This window comes from Parambassis ranga, chromosome 12 (assembly GCF_900634625.1).
Source record: "Parambassis ranga chromosome 12, fParRan2.1, whole genome shotgun sequence".
Lineage (NCBI taxonomy): Eukaryota > Metazoa > Chordata > Actinopteri > Ambassidae > Parambassis > Parambassis ranga.
Window position 1 is genome coordinate 14,883,073 of NC_041032.1, and position 18,362 is coordinate 14,901,434.

At 42.0% G+C, this 18,362-nt stretch overlaps 1 protein-coding gene across 2 annotated transcripts; it reads left to right on the top strand.

The window, feature by feature from the left end:
• Positions 1 to 3,337: 3,337 nt before the first annotated feature.
• amacr (alpha-methylacyl-CoA racemase) lies at positions 3,338 to 18,149 on the top strand. Of its 2 annotated transcripts, none has more exons than XM_028418272.1 (6): positions 3,338 to 3,669; positions 4,959 to 5,215; positions 5,544 to 5,687; positions 7,271 to 7,431; positions 14,894 to 15,080; positions 16,252 to 18,149. In XM_028418272.1, exons 2-6 carry the CDS (start codon positions 4,969 to 4,971, stop codon positions 16,659 to 16,661), a joined length of 1,149 nt encoding a protein of 382 aa, XP_028274073.1. In that variant the 5' UTR covers positions 3,338 to 3,669; positions 4,959 to 4,968; the 3' UTR covers positions 16,662 to 18,149. The 2 variants fall into 2 exon arrangements, with proteins under 2 accessions (XP_028274073.1, XP_028274074.1); XM_028418273.1 differs by having other exon boundaries at positions 3,338 to 3,502.
• Positions 18,150 to 18,362: the final 213 nt, after the last annotated feature.

Here is an 18,362-nt window from a genome sequence, read left to right on the forward strand (position 1 = left end):
AGCTGGCTCCCTGGAGTGTGGGACACAGCTTAGGACTCTTGTATATTAGGAAGGTCCCAGACATCAATGTTGAATGGCAAAAGGCAACAGGATTTGTTACTTTGGTGAGAAACAGGAGGCCCGGTGTCCCAGGGAAGTAACAATGATTAAAGGAGAGGCTGCATGTACAGATATTAAAATTTCCATCACAATCTGTGAGACCAGTAGCTGTGAGGAGTGATCTGTGCTCGGCTACAAACGAGCCTCATCGGCCCACTCTTGCCATCCACACTCTCACTCTTCAACGTTTGCTCCCTGGACAATAAATCTGGAGGGATGCAACTTCACTCTTCAGCTTTTAACAGCATGTCTAATAATATTAATAATACATCAAATGTATATAGCACTTTTTAGGACACTGAAAGATGTCTTACACGCTTTGGCATTGGACAAACGTTTTTTAAACATAATACATCTGAAAAACAGTGAATGTTATCTGAAGTGGAGGCTGTGAACCTCTGTCATCTGTTATTCTCATCACCACACCGTACATTAATGAACAAAGACATCTGCAATTTCTGCCACTCTGAAAGTGCAGCAGATCCGGCACAAGGCCAGATTACTGCAAATAAAAAAATGAAAAGGTTCCTCATGGGTGCTAATTTACACAGATGAAACTCTGCTGCCATTAAAACGGAGCTTTCTGCTGAGTCATAACTGCACAAACAGTCCATTAATGAATCTAAAAGGACTGCAAGCAAAGTAAATCATTATCCTTCAAGAAACACTTCCAAACAAAAGGCTTTTTATTTTAAAATGGTCTTTAATTGCAGTGTGGGGAGGACTTTGCAAAGGGAACAATTTTCTGAGACACTCGGGACTCTCTGGGGGTAATGGTGTTTTTATTTCTTTAGCAGAAACTGTGTTGTCTGCACACTGTAAGGCTCACTGCTCACTTCAATCTGCTGATGCTCCAAAAAGAAGCACAAAAAAGGAGTTTAAGCAGTCACACTTTCCATCTGGGCGTTATCTCAGAGCTTCCTGATCAAGTCCAACTCACTTTGCCCCCTTTTCCCACACAGACCGGGAAATACTATCAGCTCAAAGCAGTCCTACATCCTAAGGTGTTTTATTCTCCTCCTTATTCTTTAGATTGTTACAGCTCAGAAACTGCAGACATGTGTCAGATTTACAGGAACATGTGATGTTTGACTTCCAGACGACACAGGGAAGGTGAAAAGAAAAGGTTTTTTTATTTATATGGCACTCTTCAAAACTCACAAAGTGCTTCATCATAAAAAGCAGGATCAATAAAACTGGATTAATAAAATAGAATAAATCAGCTTAACGGGATTAAGATAACACGGAAATGCTAATTTGGGTTCAGTAGGATCATCGACTTGGAAGACCTAAGCGATAACAGTGGGTTTTGAGAGTAGATTAAACAGAGGACACTGAGTTTTTGTCCGCCTGAGATCCTCTGGCAGGGAGTTCCAGAGTTTGGGGGGGACTTACTGGAGGATCTCAGGCTCATGAGGAATTAAAAAGTCCTGTTTGTAAAAGGGAAGGGCTGAGGCCGGTGAAGGGCAGCTGGATCTGGTCTGATGTGCTTACTTCTCCTGGTATGAGGTAAAAGGCCTGGCGGCGGTGGATGCTGTGTTTACTGACACCTGAGTAAAGATGCTTTCATCCACTTCCCTTCCCTGTCCCTGTTGTTGCTGTGGGTGTGTTTCACACGCAGAATTTAAATGTTAATGTTATTCCACTAAAAAAAAAAAAAATCCAGCTTAAGCACCGACTATTTCTGATCTCAGAAAATTGCTTCAACTTGTGTGTGTGTGTGTGTGTGTGTGTGTTCCATCTGAATAATAACCACTCAGAGCAGCTCACAGCTGGAGGAAGCGTCTCATTGACGAAGTTAATATCCGCTCTTATTGGAATTATTTTCTCTCTGAATTCGATTTCAGGCGGCTGTGGTGTTGCAGGATCACACAACGTGGTGTGTGAGATGAAATTCACCGTGTTGTTTACTCAGCTGAAGACAATTGGCAGTTTGTAAATGTTGAGTTTAACCTCAGCCTCTGACAAACCTCGGAGCTGTTCTGTATTTTCTTGCTGGTATTACATGTGTTGTTATTATTTAAAGGAGCTTGCAGACATCAGACAGGAAGTCTGAAGGTGCTCATTGTGTCTCATCCATAATAACACAATACTTTCGGTGAATTGAAATTTAGACGGCTGCCTGCCTGTTTGCACTCAGTTTTTCACTTTCACAGTCATCAATAGCCAGAAATGTAATGCTAATGCTGACACAATGTCAGTTTGTGGTAAGGAAGTCGGACTCAATTGCAGCAGGACTGATTTAACTAAAAGTTCTTTTATTTAAATCATGAGTCAAAACAAAGGTACCAAAGGTAAGGCTAAGCCGTGGTTCAAAATGCTAAAGAATAAAAATACAAAACAACTAAAAAACAAAGAAACTATTACTCAAAAAAGTCTAGAGACCAAGAAACGGAGAGCAAAAACTCAGGAGTACCTACAAGACGACGTGAACCACAGGACTTAAATAGACAAGACAACAAGACACAGGTGAACACAATCAAGGCGGGGCAGGTAATCAAAACTGGCGGAAAACACAGGGGAAGTAAAACACAAGGGAATACACCAAGAGGACAAGACTTTCAAAGTAAAACAGGAAATTCCAGAACAGAACTACAACACAACATGGGCAGACACCACAAGGGGCAACAAGACCTACAGAAACAAAACACCAAAACTATAGCAACAAGGAAAATGATAATAACCAAGCACAGGATAACTTCAGAAAACCAAACATAGGAAAACAATGTACAAAACAAACACAGGATGACACACACAGACTGTTTTGCGTGTCTCTGGTGATCTTACTGGCATCCACAGGTGAGCACACAGACATTTAGTTGCACAAAATGAAATTACATGACATTTCTGATCAATTACTGCTGCTTTTAAAGCCGATTCATCCTACACAAAAACATCAGATTCACCAACTGAAGTGTCAGTTTTGGCTGCTCAGATAAGTGCATTTTATTGGTGTTTTACCTAAACATAAATTATTTTATTCACTTCACTTCTTAGTGCATCCTGTGCAAAAAAGACACTTTAGATGGATTTAGGTGCTGGTCTGTCTAAAACTGACAGGCAGTAATTGCTGGGACTACAGATTAGGAGAGATAATCTATATAAATAATCTATATTTCATATATAAAGAGCCTTCTATCTATCTATCTATCTATCTATCTATCTATCTATCTATCTATCTATCTATCTATCTATCTATCTATCTATCTATCTACTACATTTCCCAGCAGCCGTCGCGCCGAGGTCACCAGGAAGACACTTAGCAGCACGGTGTGCTTGTTTGTTTACACCGGCACGTACCGAGTCAGCGTTCTGCATTAAAACTGGGTGCCGTGCGGGGTCTACCGGTGTCTCCCACTCACGTACAGCTGTTTAAAAACAAAAACACGTTACTTCTGAAGAGGTGAGTCAAAGCGGGAGAACAGATAAACAGCATATGTTAGCATGTTACACATTAGCTAGCATGTGACCTCCGGTGACGTGCGACGTCTGACATCTTCAGCGGATAGCTGCACAAAGTTCACGAAGCTGCAGCAGCACAGGTGTCCTGTCCTCAAACTGTGAACAAAGGTAGGCCGAGCAGTTTAATCACACACACGCTTGTTGTGTTGTATAAAAGAACAGAGATGGTGCTGTGCTAATGCTAACCGCTCAACAACACTACATATAAAGGCAGTGATGCCTTCACTGTCATTAAAGAAATGTCAAATCGCGTATATAAAGTAATACATGTTCAGGTCACACAGGCTTGATCAAAGTCTTTTAAATTTGTGGTTTAATTGTAAACACGACGGTAGCAGCTCCCAGATCCAGCGCGTCACGTTGGACTTTTGAAGAAAGTCAAAGTTTCAAAGTCTAAAGATTGAGTGTTTGACGCAGGACCCGCTAACACAACCTGCCTGAGAGAATCCAAAGATTTTCATGATTTCATCATCATCAAAGTAAATTCACTGACAGATAAATAATACATAACAAAGTGGGTCTGTTGGTGGGTAATGCAGCATGTTTAGATTTTCAAAAAATAAACACACATAGGCTAAAAAGTGGAGGCATGTTACATTCTTTCAGAAGTTTGTCTGAGAATTGAGTTTTTTTAATGATTTCATCAACATCAAAGTTCTTCACTGTGACTTGGAAGCAAGTTCAGTGTTAAGTACTTAAAGAGAGAGTGTTGATGGCTAATTTGGCTAAAAGGGATTTGTTTCAGTGCTTCCTGTATAGATTTTTGACATTTAAAATCTTATTGATTTCATCTATTGTCTATATGGGACACCAAGTGGAGCATAGCACCTCAAACAGCATGGCTTCTCACTCAGAACTGCTTCAAATGTTCATGAATCACACAGGTCCTCGCTGTAAATAAACATCCAGTTATTTTTCTGTTTATCAGCTGATTTGATTGTTCATTCTGAAATTAGTTTTGCTAGAAATAATCTCTTAGAATGATGTTTTTCACGCAGTAGAGTGTAATATTGCAATATAATAACATAGTCCATTTCCTGGTGGTGTGAAATTATAATCTGAGACTATCCAGGACTAAATACAGGGATGTTACAGCTCAGTACACACAACACTAGTTTCACGCTTCATGTATTTTTGAAATGTTTAACAAACAGGAAAGTTTATTTCTGAATGAAGCTGAATGAGGATCGATCTTTATTCTTTCATAGCACACACTTCCATACAGCTGTGTTTATTGATTTATCTCATGTTTACATACTGCCTGCAAAGGTGTTCCAGAAGTAATGTCAGGTAGTGAAATTCCTTTGACATCTAACGCCCTCCTCCTCCTCCGCGCCTCTTCCATTAACCTTGCATTGGATTGCATTATACTGAGTGTCTGATATTCTGCCCTGTAGTTCTTTCATCATGGCGTTGGCTGGCGTGAGAGTTATTGAACTGGCGGGCCTGGCTCCGGCCCCCTTCTGTGGCATGATCCTGGCAGACTTTGGAGCCAAGGTGATCCGCGTGGACCGCACCAAGGCCGGCATTCCTTTGGACACACAAGCCCGAGGGAAACAGTCGGTAGCCATCAACCTGAAGACCCCAGAGGGCGTGGCCTTGCTCCGGAGGCTCTGCGTTCAGTCTGACGTGGTCCTTGAGCCGTATCGTAAAGGTCAGACCTGCAGCTCCAGAGAGCCGGCAGCATTAGGGAGGCGTGTTAGAAGCTCTCAGTCAGAATCAGTGGTGAAAATCATGTATTGATGTAAAAACTGATAAACAAAGTTTGTGCTTTATAATCTTAGATTTTCCTCTGAAAACATAAACAGCCATTATTCTTTGGTAAGAGCTTCATTAACTGCTTTGTTGTGGCGTCTTTAAAGATTTTCCTGTAGTCCGATAAGCTTTGTGAGGTTTTAAAAGAAAAAAACACACCTTCTATAATGACAAGTGCTAAAATGATGATAAGGAAATTATAATTGGACTTTGTTGTATCCACTCAGGTGTGATGGAGAAGCTGGGCCTTGGCCCATGTGAGCTGTTAAAGGAAAACCCTCGCCTGGTCTACGCTCGCTTAACAGGCTACGGCCAGAGTGGGTCTTACGCCACCGCCGCTGGACACGACATCAACTACCTGGCCATGTCGGGTAAAAACACACACAGCTGTTCATGTGTATCAAATATTCAGTCCTGCTTGGATAGAGCCCCGTTTCCTTGAACTATCTTTCCCCTCGTGGCCCTTGACACCCCTTCCTAGAGATTCAGTCACAGTCTCAGTGACTCTCCATGCATGGCTGGAAGTATTGCTCTAGTTTCTTTTGCCGCATCTGTGCACACAACGCTGGGTTTTCAGAGGGCAGAGGTGGTGTTAACGCTCCTCTGCCTTTATCCAGCGATGAAAATCACACCCTGTGTATCGGCTGAATCATGGTCCATCTTCAGGCCTTCATGCTTGCGTGGCTCAGCCGAAGTGATTCGGACCAATCAGCATCCTGGAAGAAACTGCTGGCAGCTGAAGATGTGATTTAGATCCTGATAGCGAGAAGCAATGTGATTCTTAGCCTGAGATATACGATGACAGATGGTTCGTGCTATCGCTTGCCAAAATAGGGTCCGAGGTACCACTTCCAGGTGGCTGTGTGTGTAACAAACTAGCTGGTGCATGCAGGGGGTGTGCAGAAAGCATGAACTGACCCCCGTGTGTGACGATAGAAGGCGATAATTTACCTCTTTTGTGAGAAGCTGCTAAAGTTTCGTCTGAAATGTAATTTCCTTGTCTATTACACCGGTGTTTATTTTTAAACTTGATTATGGTCTTCTGGTCCAGAACACAGAGCACAGATAGAGGAAACTAATGACCCCTGGCTAACGGAATGAGTTCAGATTCGTGTGCGTGCTCTCGTCTTTCGCAGCATCTTGATCATTGTTGATCGGTGCGGAGAGGTGTTCTGTTATTTCTCCTCCCCTGCACGGATATAAAGTGGAGCCCTGCACATGATATTAATAAATGGGCTCCATTCATTTATGAATTTAAATTGAAAACAGGTTCACCCTCACAACTGGCTCCACTTCAATTATCTAACTTTTATTATGAATCAAATCACTTTCATTAACTACACAATTACAGGTTCTAGAGAGTCCTTTGTTCAAGGCGCTTTCTTCTTGTCATTTCAGGCCATTTAGCCCATTATAAACCCAAACTATAGCAGTGTGTTACACAATATATCTGTCAGGGGTTGAAACACTGCGTAATATTTTCTCCTTTATTGTCCAGAATGCTCGTGTAGCTGACGCACGGCTCAATTAAAAAGGGAATTAAAGGACATCAAGGCAGGTTGGGGCACATGTTCAGATTTAAAACGCATTACAGGTGTGACAAATCCATAAATGCATCTCAAGAAAAGCTGTTCCGTTAAATGGATTAAACCGTAATTCCATATTCATGCAGCTGTTGTAGTGCGTGGAGCCCGTACAGACTAAAATTCTCCTTGATTCCTTAATTGGCACCCCGGGCTACAGAGGAGGAGAACAAGCAGAAGGAACTTCTGACAAAGGTTTTTGTGACTTCTTTTCTTCTTGTTCAAGGCTCTTTGTAATATCTGTCGGATTTAAAGCAGTGCAGAAGCAGCATGAGGCAGTTTGTCACACTTAATTTGAGGTGTTCCGTGCACTCTGTTTTTTTTACGAATAATATAAATCATTTCCTGTTGCGTCCTCTTTCCCATCGCAGGTCTTTTATCCCGGCTCGGTCGCAGCGGAGAGAAGCCCTACGCTCCTCTGAACCTGTTGGCAGACTTCGCGGGCGGCGGCCTCACTTGTGCTCTGGGGATAGTCGTCGCGTTGCTGGAGAGGACAAAGTCGGGAAAGGGACAGATCATTGATGCTAGCATGGTGAGTGTAACTCCTGTAAACATGCGTCATAAATATTTATGAGTGCCTTTGATGTCGTTTATTCATTTTTTTACTGAGCTGAGCAGAGAGATGCTTTGCACAAACTTCACACAGACCAAGGTTAGGTCACAGTTAGGGTGACAGCACCCCTGCAGCAAAGCATCTGCGTGTCCACATCGCCACAGGTAAGTGTAATGAGATGAAACCAGGTATAATCCAGAGTGAAGATGAGACACAGCAGAGCAGTTAATGCCCCTCAGAGGCGATATACAGCAGAACTAATTTCCTCTCCCATCGCCTTGTTTATGATGTAAACACTTAAATTAGTCAAATGTCACACTGCAGTGCAATCCGCACCGCCGTGCCAGGTGATGGTGCACTGCGCTGTGCCAAACCTCCAGTCAGGATTAGTGGGATAAGTGATCAGTTGGAGAGCCTGTGGCAGACTTTCTGGAGAAGCACATCAAAGTCAGTGATTCCTGCTGCGTTTGACGTCCACTGGCTGTAACGCAGCAGAGAGGGGCACAAAGCTGAACTCCTCCTTAATGAACTCCTCCATGAAGGGAAAAGTTTCTGCAAAGCCGGGGTACATCGACACATGTAAAACATACAGACACTCAGCACATCGCATTGCAGTGTAAATTTATTTAATTGGGTGTCCAGGGTTTGTTTGATGCGCTGAGCTGCTGCTCTGTGATTTACTTCCATAAAACTGATGAGTTTTATGTTTCAAGTTTGGGTCTAAGATCATATCTCTTCGTATAAAGCGAGGGTTCTGTATTTGTGTCTTTTGTTCTCGACAGCCTTTCATGCAGTCTGCTGCACACTTGACGGGTGCTTTGCTGTAGGTGCAGTGGTGAGATAGGGAGGTCATTAGCATTAGAAGCTGTCATATTTTGGCTAAAAGTTGTTTTCTGGTACAATTTTCACGGCTGCCAAAGAAGACAGGTGTGGCAGCGGCTGCATGGTACCCCAGGCTCACAAACTTCACTCTGCTGCCGTTTTTCTAAACATGTCAACAGCACAGAGACACGGGGGGGACTCACTTTTCTCACCCTGCAGACTTGTGAAGGAGTGAGGAGCTATAATAGAAATGATTCATTCTGCATTCAGACGGCTTCCCGGGGAGGAGCAGCTTCACACACACACCCCTCCAATCAGCTCGTAGATTGCCAGGTCGACAGTGGTAGAAATTATAGACTGTGTGTGTGCAGATCGTGTGCCACAGATAATCTGATGCATGCCTTTATTGCACCGTGCAGTTTTTGTATACAACATATAAGCAGATACGATGCTGTGTTGTTGTTGTGCCTGTAGGTCTGTAGGTCTTCATGGTGCCTGGTGTGAAGCAGTAACACCTGCCTGGTGCTTCCCTGCTTCACACCAGGTGACTGTTATTGGACCAGTTGAGGCTGCACTACTTGAAAGCCGTCAGTGGGATTATATCTCTTGCTGGTTGTAAATAGGAAAACAAAATAATCTGCCCCCTGCAGCGCCATATGTGCGTCAGATGGTGTGTTTTTCTGTTGATTTTCTACGAGTCTCACCTTTTTAAACTCTTCATCATCTACCAGTCAGCGTGCACCTTGCATCACACAGAGATAAAATCCCTCTCCTGCCCGGCTGCTGTCAGATTCACTCATAATGGTCGGAAGCAGAGAAAAAAAAACGATGTTCCAGCATCTTATTTAAAAGAAGTTTTGCTGACTACTGACTACTGAATGCACGTCGCTCGGCTCTGTGTTGCTCTGCCGCCCACATCTTTCACATAATAACAAGACGAGGAGCAGCTTGTGAAGCCTGTTTATCCCGCTGTTCTCCGTGTATGATGATGACACGAGTAAAACAAACTGCAGCCATTCAGCTCAGAGGTTTCTCCGCTGACAGTGTGAATCATCAGTTCAGGGCAGCCCTGCTTCTTCGGTCACTGCGGACATGATAAAGCTGCGTCCCTCTGTAGAGTTTAAGGAGGAGACGCACTGTACCGGCTGCCAGCTCTTTAACTCAATTTGTTTTCCATCCTTAATGAAATCAAAGTTTAATTAGGTTAAGTAATTCAATGTTCAGTGTGGGTGATGTTTGCTCTAGTCAAACAAATTGCTTGTTATATGTGTGTATGTAGCTTTTGTCGCCTGTTGGCTCTTCCACCAATTCCCCTAGCTCTGCATTATGATGCTTAAAATCCACGTTTGACTCAGAGCCGCTCTTTTATTTCCGCCCCGTGTGTGTTTAACGGCACATCGCTGCTGCTTCTCCTCTCAGAAAGCTCAGGAGAATAATGTGCTCGTCTCAGAACATTCTGCTGCTGGTTTAATGTTAATGTTTTTCTTCTTGTTACAGCAGCTCCTTTTAGAAATGTTGGCATTAACATTTACTGCATGTGTTTCTCACAGCATTTTGCCCCCTATAGGCACTGAGCGTAGGAGGAGGTGGGGTGTCCATAAAAATGTAGATTCCCCGCCGCAGGGATATGAACAGTACATTAAGTGGCCACTATATTAACTGCAGCGATTCCAATTCCAATTCGGCACCAATGCTCTGCTACAAATTCAGCATTTTTGTGAACCTGATAATGGTCGAATTGTCTAAATTGACTTGTTTTGGCTCGTCAACGGAGCAACAAACTGATGATGTTTTGGTAAACCAACCCTGAAATGATCTTTTCTCTATAAAAGCCTATGAAAGCCAGTGTAATTGGATTCACTGACTTTTGGATTACTGGGGAAAAAATATCTTTTCAACTTTTTCTGTAATTCTTTTGTTTTTTACATTAGACTGTGTACTCGGATCAAACATACATGTCATAGTTTTCCCATAAATACGGCTGCAGCTAATAACTATTTCACTAGTGGATGCTGCTTTGTCATCGCTTCGATCCATGCCCGGAGCCGTGTGTGTGTGTGTGTGTGCCTTCGAACCCAGGGCCTCTTGCACCCAAAACGCTGATCATCCCGCTACACCACGAGCCAGAATCATTCTCAATGATGTCACTAACGAGTCATCGAATACTAAATTAGTTGTCGATGCATTTTGCCCTTGAATATTACTCGAGTACTCGAATAATCATTGCAGCCCTATATATATATAATACACACACAATCACCTTCATCACGGCTGGATGACTTTATCATCACCACCTAAAAACCTATAACTTGCTCGACCTCGTCGTCATATCATTTAGCCCCATGTTAGCAAACACCATTTTGATATTGTGCCTTTATGTGTGCACAGATATCTACTGAAGTTAGCATGCTATACAGCCGGATGTAAACACTGAAGCTGCGTGTACATCCACTGTATTTGTTTCCATCACTGGTGGAGCAGTGGATGCTCTCTGCAGGTCATCTTTACTCTGTGATGATCCTTCCAGATTTTCAGCTTTGTCAATGAATGATTTTCCTGATCAGAGTGTGCAGCTGCTGCGGACCCATTCCTCTCCACTGTGTACGAGTGTGTGTGTGTATACACTTGAATATGATCCCACAGACACAGTAAACAACTATTACTGTAAATTACACCTTTAAAAGGCCACTACAAAAAATGCTGCACACTTCCTGGTGTTTATTAAATATATAGTATTACAGAGCATGTTTAGGAATGACTTGAAGTCAGTGGGTAATTATTACATCTTTGTCTCTAATGAGTTAAAATATCTGCTGGGTATTCATCTGTGAATGGACTTCAGCTGTAATTATGCTCATGCGTTGAGACGTACGCCGTCAGTGTAATCAGTGGATTAATAAGCACCAGCAGTATAAAAAGAGCAGATTATTATTTCACATCTCGTGATGATGACTATGATTGAGAATAGATCTTTACACATAATAATTAACTTTACACACGTCTTCATTGTGAGTCGGTAGAAACACCTGCAGAGGCTCTTTCTGTTTGTCACCATGTGTTTGTGAGGATGAAAGGCACCAGAGAACCACCTCCTCCTGCAGAAATATCAGCTGTGACGGGTTAGAGCTGGGGACACTCTTTGACATGACATCTAATTTTTCTCTTGACTCTTACCTCCAAATGTGTTTTTTTTTTTACTGGCAATCCATCCTATCATTTCTGACTGCTTATCTTTTGAAGGGTTGCGGGGGCTGAAGCCAATCCGAGCGTGCAATGAATTGAATAAGACCCAGAGGATAGTGCACTTATTACACTTAATAAAACCATTTTTATTTCAAAATGTATGAAATAATACGATATATGTCAGATAGCTAGCTGGGTGAGCTTCGCTTGCTTGTCCACAGCTATTACTAGTAGCATTAGCTGCTTTACCTAATGCTAATGTGATGTATGATACATGTTATTTATGCATTATGTACAGTGGTGTGGCAGTGTTAATTTTGGCAGCAATTTCGGATTTAGTTTTTATTTTAGTCTTGTGACTAAAATGTCATTTGATTTTAGTCACGTTTTAGTCATCAACATTTTTAAAGTTTTAGTCTAGTTTTAGTCGACTAAATATCAAATAATTTTAGTCGACTAAATCTGCCGTGGATTTAGTCGACTAAAATTCTATGATATATATTTTTCATGAAATATTTAAGGTTTGATTGTGCAATAAAAACAGGCACAGCTTTAACTTGTGTTATTTGAAACAAACAAATTATTTAATTGCTATGACCTAAGAACCAGTGAACAGTGAGCTGCTCTCCCTGAATACACTGTTCAGTCATGACCTTCTTCATGAATCCTCCATAACTACAGCAAAACACTTCAGTGACAACTTAGAAACAGGTCGCATGCTGTAAAACCATCAGCAGCGGTGTCTTCATTTATAGATTTTGTCACGTGTATCTTTGAACGGAAGTTAAGATGACTCGTCTGCAAATGTCGCTTCAGGTTTATTGTTTTTACCGCTGATAGTCGCTCCGCACGGTTTGTAAACCGTCTTGATTGTCTTGAAATTAAACGTGTCCGTGTGTCTGTTCTTCTCCTGTGTTGTGTTACCATGCATGAGGACGCCTTCTTCCAGCATCGCGGCGCAACGTCCTTACACAGAGAGAGCACTTCTGATTGGCTCTCTGCCGCCGTCTCCTGATTCGTCCCTCCCTTTCCACAAACAAAATTTGCTCTGATTGGATCTCGTCTCCATCAATAATTTCGTCTCGTTTTTATTCGTTGACGAAAGTGTCAATCCATTTCCGTTTTTATTTAGTTATCGTCTCGTTTTTATCAGCAAAAAAAGGTCGTTAACGAAAACTATGACGAAAATGATTCGTCAACAAAATTAACACTGTGGTGTGGACACAGTGTGTATAGATACATGACATGACAGCCACCCAAGACATCTGGATCGCCCCCTGGTGGCTGACACTGATCTGTGTTCAGATCCATTTTTCCCCTTGGTTCATATTTGATTATTGTTGGCTTAAAAAGGAGGAAGTGACATCACCGTCAGCAGCCAATGGATGATGCCAGAAGTGGATGAGTGTTTGAGCAGTAATGCTTCTTCATCTCTTGACATCTACTGTGCAAACTCCATCCATCCATTCATTTTCAACCGCTTATCCGGGGCCGGGTCACGGGGGCAGCTGTCTAAGCAGGGACACCCAGATTTCCCTCTCACCGGACACTTCCTCCAGCTGATCTGCGGGGACCCCGAGGAGTTCCCAGGCCAGCTGAGAGACATAGTCTCTCCACCGCATCCTGGGTCTTCCCCGGGGTCTCCTGCCAGTGGGACATGCCCGGAACACCTCCCCAGGAAGGCGTCCAGGGGGCATCCGAACCAGATGCCCGCGCCACCTCAGCTGACTCCTCTCGATGTGGAGGAGCAGGGGCTCGACTCCGAGCTCCTCTCGGGTGACCGAGCTCCTCACCCTATCTCTAAGGGAGCGCCCAGCCACCCTTCGAAGGAAACTCATTTCGGCCGCTTGTATTCGCGATCTCATTCTTTCAGCTCAGCTCCTTCTTCACCACGACGGACCGGTACAGCGACCGCATTACTGCGGAAGCTCCACCGATCCGCCTGTCAATATACCTGCTCCATTTTCCCCACACGAGACCCCGAGATACACAAACTCCTCCACTTGGGGCAGGAGCTCTTCTCCCACCCAGAGAGGACAAGCCACCTTTTTCCGGTCAAGAACCATGGCCTCAGATTTGGAGGTGCTGATTCGCATCCCTGCCGCTTCACACTTGGCTGCAAACTGTCCCAATGCACACTGGAGGTCCCGGTTCGAGGAAGCCAACAGGACAACATCATCTGCAAAAAGCAGAGATGAGATCCTGTGGTTCCCAAACCAGACCCCCTTGCTGCGCCTAGACATTCTGTCCATAAAAACTGCAGTTCATAACCACAGGTGTCACAATTCATCAGGGTTATCTGTAATATAAACACATTACATGATAATGTGAAGACAGCTCCCTGCAGCTTTATTTTTTAATCAAGTCTCTCTCTAGTGATTAGCCTGAAGACGTAGTGGAGCATTTATCAGGTGAAGAGGAAGATGAACTACCTCAGGAGTTGATAAAGGCCATAAAAGTCAAGAGTCAATATTTATTCACCTGGTGGACACGTATAACTTCCATTATATTACTCCAATTAGCCGCTGTTTGCTGATATATATCTGCTAAATTAATTGTAAAGGCCTCCTTGTTGCTTGTTTTGAAGCTGAGTATTGTCCTAGTTTTTGTGCTGACAGTGAGCTGAAGTGTTTGTAATGCAGCAGCCGCTCGTCCCAGAGAGAGGATTAAACATGCACACAGTGAAAGTTAGGCCAAAAAGACTGTATCTCCTCCTATTGATTATTGTTGCCACTCTCCACTTTCAAATGCTACGTTAATTAAATTTTAAATGGCGGCATGCTAGGAAGGAGCGTTTAGCTTTTTATTCCCCCACTCATGTATGTGGCCTCATCTCTTTGTATTCCAGAGATGACATTAAAATGGAGAGTACACGTTCAAAGTAACACCCCAGCTTTAGCATGGATTTAATATTTCATGCGTGAGTCTGGGTTTTGGCACATAATAATTGTGCGAGCACTGAAGCCCTGACCAGTGACAGAGCTGTCATCTCCTCCTTCTCTGTGCTTCGTCCCTGATGACTCACAGAGGAGCAATTTGGCAGAAAAATGTTTATTTTAGAGCAGCGTGCAAGATGGAACACTGTGTTTTCTCTCCTTCGAGTGTTTAGTTATTTATTTATTATAGCCAGCTATTCAAACATTTATCATTTGCACACATTTCATTAGAGGTCACACACTGAATTGATTGCAATCAGACATGACAATAGACTCTTACAGCGTCTTGTGAAGTATGTCCCTGATGATCCACTGGGACAAAGAGCTATTATTCACCCCGGCAAGGGAGAGAAATCAAGTTTCGGTTATTGTTTCATGGGAGCATTATAATAGTCGTTCCTATATGTTCCTCATTTTAATGTCACTGTAGTGTGCGTGCATGAAACACTGTATAGATTGCACTGTGTTCTGTTCCACCTCTCTGTGTGTTGTCCTTGCAGGTCGAAGGGGCTGCGTATACAGGCTCATTTGTATGGAAGTCCCGCAGTATTGGCATGTGGGACCGCTCCAGAGGAGAGAACCTGTTGGACAGCGGCGCGCCCTTCTACGACACCTATCAGACTTCAGATGGGAAGTACATGGCTGTGGGTGCCATAGAACCGCAGTTCTACAGACAACTGCTCAAAGGTGGGCAGCAAGTAAACAATTTAATGTAATTATTTTTTAATTTAATATAATTTAATTTAATTATTTTTTTAATTGAATTTAATTATTTTTACATTTATTTTATTTAATTATTTTTTAATTTAATTATTTTTCCATTTTTAATATAATTTTTAAAATGTACTTTAGTTATATTATTTTTGAAATTTAATTATATTTAAATGTATTTTTTTAATTTAATTAGTTTTTTAAATTTGATCTTTTTTAATGTATTGTAATTTTTTAAAATGTAGTTTAGTTATATTAATTTTTTAATTTAATTATTTTTTAATTTAATTAAAAAAATAATTACATTATTTTTTATTTAATTTATTTTTTATTTAATTGTATTGTATTATTTAAACCACAACACTGCATTTATACTACACCACTACAACATTTTATTTTATTTTATTTTATTTTATTTTATTTTATTTTATTTTATTTTATTTTATTTTATTTTATTTTATTTTATTTTATTTTATTTTATTTTATTTTATTTTTGGTAATATTATATGTATTTTATTATTTATACTGCACCACTGCACAGCCAAACAAATACAATCAGGGACTCTGCTTCCTCTACATAACCTGACCTAACCCTTGTCTGATTGATTCACATCCCTCAAGGAATCTAGCTAAAGAAACAAACCAGTACTCTATTATAAATGATTCCACATATTATGTATATGAATTAAATGATGCAATTATGATAAATGCATCCTGTCTTCGTAGGTTTCTCTCTCTGAGCTCTCTGCTCTTCTGATGGAGTTTCTCTCTTAATGAAATTCATAATCTACCCACCCCAGAGAAACGGCGGCAGCCTCCCAGCGCCAACCTGTGACAGGCAGCATGACGAAAGTTGAAGCCACAACAACAATCAGAGTTCTCTTCCACAGTACACACATTTATATGTACTGTAAATACAGCAGAGCGGCGCAGCCTGTCCTCTGCTTCATACAGAGAAATGTGTAAACTTCCCCCTGCACGTGTCCTTCACGATGAACAAATTACACAACCAAGTTTGAACTGCACAAAGAGCAGCGTCTCTCTGGGGATTTGATGACTCGTTTCTTTATTTTGCATCATTTTCCTGTTGACACTCATCTCTCCATAGGCTTACATAAGTCTGTTTTGTTGTGTTTTTTTTTTGCAGGATTAGAGTTGGACGCTGGAGACTTGCCTCCTCAGATGAGCTTCAATGATTGGCCCGAGCTCAGGCAGATCTTAACGGAGCGCTTTGCTTCCAAGACCCAGGCGGATTGGTCGAGGATTTTTGACGGGACTGATGCCTGCGTTACACCGGTGTTGTCTTTCGACCAGGTGAGCTCTCACCCACATAACCGGGAAAGAGGCTCTTTCATGAAAGACTCCAGCGGCGCAGAAAGCCCCCGGCCGGCCCCGGTTCTGTCTCGGACTCCCGCTGAGCCGTGCCTCGCTTCCGACCCTGTTATCGGAGAACATACTGTCGAGGTCCTGGAGCAGTACGGCTTCACATCAGCAGAAGTGGAGCAGATGCTAGCAGCTGGGGTTGTCGAGTGTAATGCCGTCAAGGCAAAGTTGTAGAAGTACACGAATCAAAAGTCATTCCAGATGGACTTTGATAAGATCAGTAATTAACTACATCAAGAAGGCGCACGCCTTAAAAAATGGATTTGGACAACAAACACATATTTTAGATTAATCTGAGTGATTACCAGATACATGTCTAACAGGACCGTGTCAGAATCTAATTAAATAAAAAGACGTAAGGGTTTTTTATTTCTTAACTAAGAAAGAAGAGGTGCAACTGTGAGACTTGAGAAACCTGCTGCACACAAGTAAACACAGGTTGCACACCTGCACATGCAGTGAGGGGGCGTCTGGATTGGATGAAATGAAAGGCAGCTTTTTGAGTTTCAACAGCTACAGCTTCCATTTACGTGTGTGTGTGTGTGTGTATGAAAGAAACATGTCACACTGCTGAAATGCTCCAAATCATCCAGCCCGTCCTCAGAAAGAATCAGAATCAGACGCTGCTCTGTTTGATGTTTGGATCAGAATATAAAAATATCAAAAAAGACAGTGAAAATAAAACACTGAAATAGAAACAGAGTTCTGAAACAGGAACATTTTTTTTTTACAATGTTAGCACTGTGTGGGGAAAAAGCTGTCCGAGTCCATTTGTGTGTGTCTTGTTAGCTCTGTATCTCCAGAACCTCCACAAAGGTTAAAAGATCAGCAGCAACTAAGATCTAAAAATCGATAGCCTCCACCCGAGGATCAGAGTTTGGCATCCTCCTTCCAGCTGTGATGTGTTCCAGTTTCACTTGTGCCTTAAACCACAGCTCTGCTGCAGCCGCTGGAAAAAAAACCTTAAAAACGTTGGACCTATAAAAGGATTGTTGCAACAATGGACTGTGTGGACAGGAAGCGCTTCAATCCTTTTTTCCTGTGCGTTTGTGTGGAGTTTCAGTGTGTGCTGTGACGATTCCTTCACACGCTCCTCACTCTGCTGCTGTGCTACTTTAATTATATAGTTGGAAATATTATATACGTGGGGATGTATTGAAAAAATATAAAGAAAATATCACCGCTCAATAAAAACTGACATTCACATGACAATACATCTTCATGAAGGTCATATGGAGGCAAACATAACAGAAATACCACACAGGGAGGTGAAGCAGACGACACATTAAAGTGAAGATGGAAAGAAAAACACCAGTTTTATAAATGTAGATTGTCTATCTTTTATCTTTTAGCTTCTCAACCAGCCCTCACAGTGTATCCTGGAAACATGGATGTGGCTGTGTTTGCATATACATGGCTGATCTGATAAGCAGAATCCCTAAGGTGGTTATTTAATAAGCTGAAAGTATAAATATATAAACAGCTGCACTGTTGGGCATATTTAATTTGTTTACTAATCAATAACATTTCAGGTTTGGAGCGTTCCTGGGGCTGCAGCACCTTAGCCCTGCAGTGCAGGATTAGATTGTCTAAATTCTTCTATGAGGCGCCTAATTAATCAACATTATTCATGTAAATCATAAAGAATATGTGCATATCTTACATTTCTTCTTCTAGTGTTTGTTGCATTGTCTTGTGTTTTTGCACCATAACCAGAGAGAAGCTGAATATAGCGCTGACTTCTGAGTGACTTGAACAGTGAGCCTGTGGATTTTTAGATAATAGGATACAGATTATAGGTTTATTCCACCTCTTTTTTTTGTTGCTGCGAGCCAATTTGTCTTAAGCTGTGTGAGGTTAGCGTTGTAAAATTCA

Coding starts and splice junctions, on each gene's coding strand:
- amacr (XM_028418272.1), top strand. CDS start 4,969: ATGGCGTTGGCTGGCGTGAGAGTTATTGAACTGGCGGGCCTGGCTCCG. Junction 5,216..5,543: donor CCTTGAGCCGTATCGTAAAG/GTCAGACCTGCA, acceptor GTATCCACTCAG/GTGTGATGGAGAAGCTGGGC. Junction 5,688..7,270: donor CAACTACCTGGCCATGTCGG/GTAAAAACACAC, acceptor TTCCCATCGCAG/GTCTTTTATCCCGGCTCGGT.